Below are 3,580 nucleotides of genomic sequence, written 5' to 3'. Positions count from 1 at the left end.
GTAGAAGGAGGCGTTCTCTCCGATTACCCACGGGATCCTGATTTTTCAACGCCATCTCGAGGAGGAGGAGGAAGCTCTTCGAGAAAGGGATCGAATCTTAGAAGCTCAGATCGTGTGAAAGCTTCTGCTTCCACTACTGGTCCAAGGAAATGCAATGGTAATACTTTTGTGTATCAGTATCCTCCCGTCGAGTTTGAGGAAGGGTTGGACCGAAGACCAAGCGCAGAAGTTGATCAAATGATTGATTCAAATCCTATGGTGTTGGGTAAGTCGGAGACGACTCAAATCGTTGCGTTTTTGGATCAGACGCCTTCGTCTTCGAAAGGTGTTAAGGTAAGTTATGATTACGAATACGAACCGAGTTTTGTTTTGGGTGGTGATGAGTCTCATAAAGGGTTGGGATTTCCTGATGATTCTGATGCTGCACCAAGTGGTAGCCTTAAGGCTTCGGAAGATAAAGGTGGTTCATTTTCTAATGAGGAGGAGGTTGAAGCTGGTGCTAGTGAAGATGAAGTGATGCCTGATGTTGTGAAAACACCGAAAAGGAGGAATTCGGGTTTCATTTCTATAGGAGGGATGAAATTGTATACTGAAGATATATCTGGTGAAGAGAGTGATGGAGAAGAAGGGTCGAATGATGATGATGATGAATCTGGAGATGAAGGTAGCAGTGAGTCTTCTGAATTATCTGAGAGTGACAGCTCGGAAGACATGTTTGGAAGTAACTCCGAGATTGATGATGATGTTGCAAAGGATTACTTGGAAGGTATTGGTGGCAGTGAGATTATGTTGGATGCTCATTGGTTAGCTGAACAATCATTGGATAATTTGGATTTGTCAAGTGGTGATAGTTCTGATAGTGATTCTGCTGATCGAAAACTAAGGAAGTTGACTGGTATTAGTCTGCAAAAAGCTTCAATGGAATATGGTAAGAAGAAGACGACAGGGAGTCGTTTCTCGGGGCATGGTAAGGCTAATCATCCATTCACAATGGATGATCTTATGTATGTGAAGGATTCAAGAAGTCTTTCGGGGAAGAAGAATAAGAAGAAGGAGGTGGCTAAGTTTCCTCAGTCTTGGCCTTCAGGTTCACAAAAGAGCAAGAAGTCACGTAATTTCCCTGGTGAGAAGAAGAAACACCGCAAAGAATACATTGCTCTGAAGCGCCGTGAGAGAATGTTGCAGCGTGGTGTTGATCTTGCTGAGATTAACTCTCAATTAGAGAGGTTTGTTCTTGAAAATGTGGACATGCACTGTTTCCAGCGTATGCATAATCGAGATTGCTCTCAGGTAAGACGATTAGCAGATGTGTACCGCTTATCAAGTAGTTGCAATGGTTCTGGAAAGAAAAGCTTTGTGACGGTGACTCGAACATATCAGACATGTATGCCATCTGCCAGCGATAAACTTCGCATCGAGAAGCTGATAGGAGCAGGAGATGAGGATGATGATTTTGCTGTCAGTGGAGGGGTAAAAGGAAAATCTGGAAGCTTAGATAGGAAGAAAGCAAAAGACTCAACCAAAAAGCGACCTACTAGAGAGGAAAGGGAGAGAAACAAAAGCAATGGGAAGAAGAGTTCATATGCTGATCAACCTGTATCGTTTGTGTCAAGTGGCGTAATCGATTCTGAGATTGCTGTTGCGAAAGCCTCCGGTGAAAAAGATGCAAAACGGGTAGCTGAAACTACTCCAGGAACCTCTAATGGAGCAGACATTGGGGCATTCGAGATGCACACCAGAGGCTTTGGATCCAAAATGATGGCGAAAATGGGATTCATAGATGGAGGCGGTCTAGGAAAGGATGGTAAGGGGATAGCACAACCAATAGAAGCTGTTAAACGTCCAAAATCACTTGGGTTAGGTCTGGATTTCTCCATTGACACTGAAGACATGAGTCCGTCAAGCAATAACAACGCTAAAAGGAACAGATCTTCTTCCTCTGGAAAACATGTGAAACACATCTCCCATGACAATGGTGCCTCTAGTTCCGGAAGAATTAGAGACAAAAGATTGGGAGCCTTTGAGCAGCACACAAGAGGTTTTGGGTCGAGGATGATGGCGAGAATGGGTTTTGTCGAAGGCTCGGGTTTGGGAAGAGATTCACAAGGCATAGTCAATCCACTGGTTGCTGTCAGACGTCCTAGAGCACGTGGAATTGGCGCTGAAGGCTAAAGATTTAAGTATTTAACGGTCAAGGTTTGAGCAAGAACACTAATAGATATATTATATGTTCATCTTTAATCTCCAACATGTGGCCTATTATGTTCAATTACGTTTAAGACTTGGGAGCAGCATTTGTTGTTATCTTGACATCAATTGTTGTTGATTAATAAAAGCATCCGTTTGGCTTATTTGACAACCACCAGTGATGCAGAAAGAACATCCTCAGCTTCAGAACCCATTAATAGCGTGTCACAAGATTCTGAATGTCTAGAAAAAGACCAATTTTACAGCATTAACATGACAAGAGGAGGAAACAGATCCAAAGATCAAGCAGACGACAATTACTTATCAATTGTAATCTGCAATCTTTTTGTTTAGTAATCCCTTTGTTTTTCATTTGTAATGAAAGAACAATATAGGAGGAGTGAAACGAAAATTAAGAACATTGATTAAAACCCAAACACAAGAGATTCGGATAACTTAGAAACACAAGGAAAGAATCAGTATCACTTTCTTTCCCAGTAATCCAAAAGTAGAGAATTCGAGTTTTAAACTTAAATAAAAAAAAAAAAAAGGATAACGAAGTTATCACTAGTTGTAGAGATCATCATCATCCGCAGCAGCGGCTGCAGACGTGGCAAACGGATCTGCGACTCCAGTGGTTGCACCTGAACCAGTAGAATTCTCGAACCTGAATTCAGAACCGAACCCTCTAGACTGCTGCAAAGTCTGAGCAAAGGCTTGGTACTTCCTGATGTCTGCATCACTTACACTCCTACGAGCATACTTCATCGACTCCTCAAAGTGTGCAGCTTTGATCTCTGAAACTTCATCCACACCATCTTCCTCCATAGCCTCTGGGTTATCGCTCCTTCTCTTCTCCTTTTCAATGTCCTGAAACAAAAACCAAGAGAGTAAGTTCAGATATTAGAGACTGTTGCAGTTTCAGTTAGAGACTAGAGATTTAAAGATCACTAACCTTCTCAATGTTTTCTCTGATGGCGTACTTGCAAGCTCTCTGGCAAATCTCAGTGATATCAGCACCACTGAATCCCTGTGTGTATTTAGCAAGTGCACCGATGTCTACATCTTTAGCAATAGGAGATTTCCTCAAGGCGGCCTTGAAGATATTGAGACGGGAATCCTCGTCTGGTAGTGGAATGTAAATGAGCTGGTCGAGCCTTCCAGGACGAAGAAGAGCTGAATCAATAATGTCTGGTCTGTTGGTTGCTCCGATGATGAAAACGGTTTTCTTGGCATTCATTCCATCCATCTCAGTCAAAAGCTGGTTCAACACTCTATCTGCAGCACCGCCTCCATCGCCACCGCCTCCGCTTCCTCTCTGAGTCGCAATGGAGTCGAGTTCATCAAAGAAGAGAACACATGGAGCGGATTGACGGGCCTTGTCAAAGATTTC

The 3,580-nt window shown here is 42.8% G+C and overlaps 2 protein-coding genes across 3 annotated transcripts in view; one reads left to right on the top strand and one right to left on the bottom strand.

Moving 5' to 3' along the window:
• The window catches only part of LOC104745160, a 5,027-nt gene extending 2,668 nt beyond the window's left edge, over positions 1-2,359 (top strand). Inside the window, exon 2 of the mRNA XM_010466340.2 lies at positions 11-2,359. Within this exon, the coding sequence (XP_010464642.1) occupies positions 11-2,172 (2,162 nt within the window). The 3' untranslated portion in view covers positions 2,173-2,359. The remainder of the gene's footprint in view (positions 1-10) is intronic.
• LOC104745161 (cell division control protein 48 homolog A-like) overlaps positions 2,589-3,580 on the bottom strand; it is a 5,311-nt gene continuing 4,319 nt past the window's right edge. Inside the window, exons 9-10 of one of the 2 annotated variants that reach the window (XM_010466341.2) lie at positions 3,143-3,565; positions 2,589-3,057 (exon numbers count right to left, since the gene is read on the bottom strand). In XM_010466341.2, the coding sequence (XP_010464643.1) occupies positions 2,755-3,057; positions 3,143-3,565 (726 nt within the window). In that variant the 3' untranslated portion in view covers positions 2,589-2,754. The remainder of the gene's footprint in view (positions 3,058-3,142; positions 3,566-3,580) is intronic. The other variant, XM_010466343.2, reaches the window with a different exon arrangement.

Source organism: Camelina sativa, chromosome 15 (assembly GCF_000633955.1).
Source record: "Camelina sativa cultivar DH55 chromosome 15, Cs, whole genome shotgun sequence".
Classification (NCBI taxonomy): Eukaryota; Viridiplantae; Streptophyta; class Magnoliopsida; order Brassicales; family Brassicaceae; genus Camelina; species Camelina sativa.
This window is presented reverse-complemented; position numbering and strand designations above follow the sequence as displayed.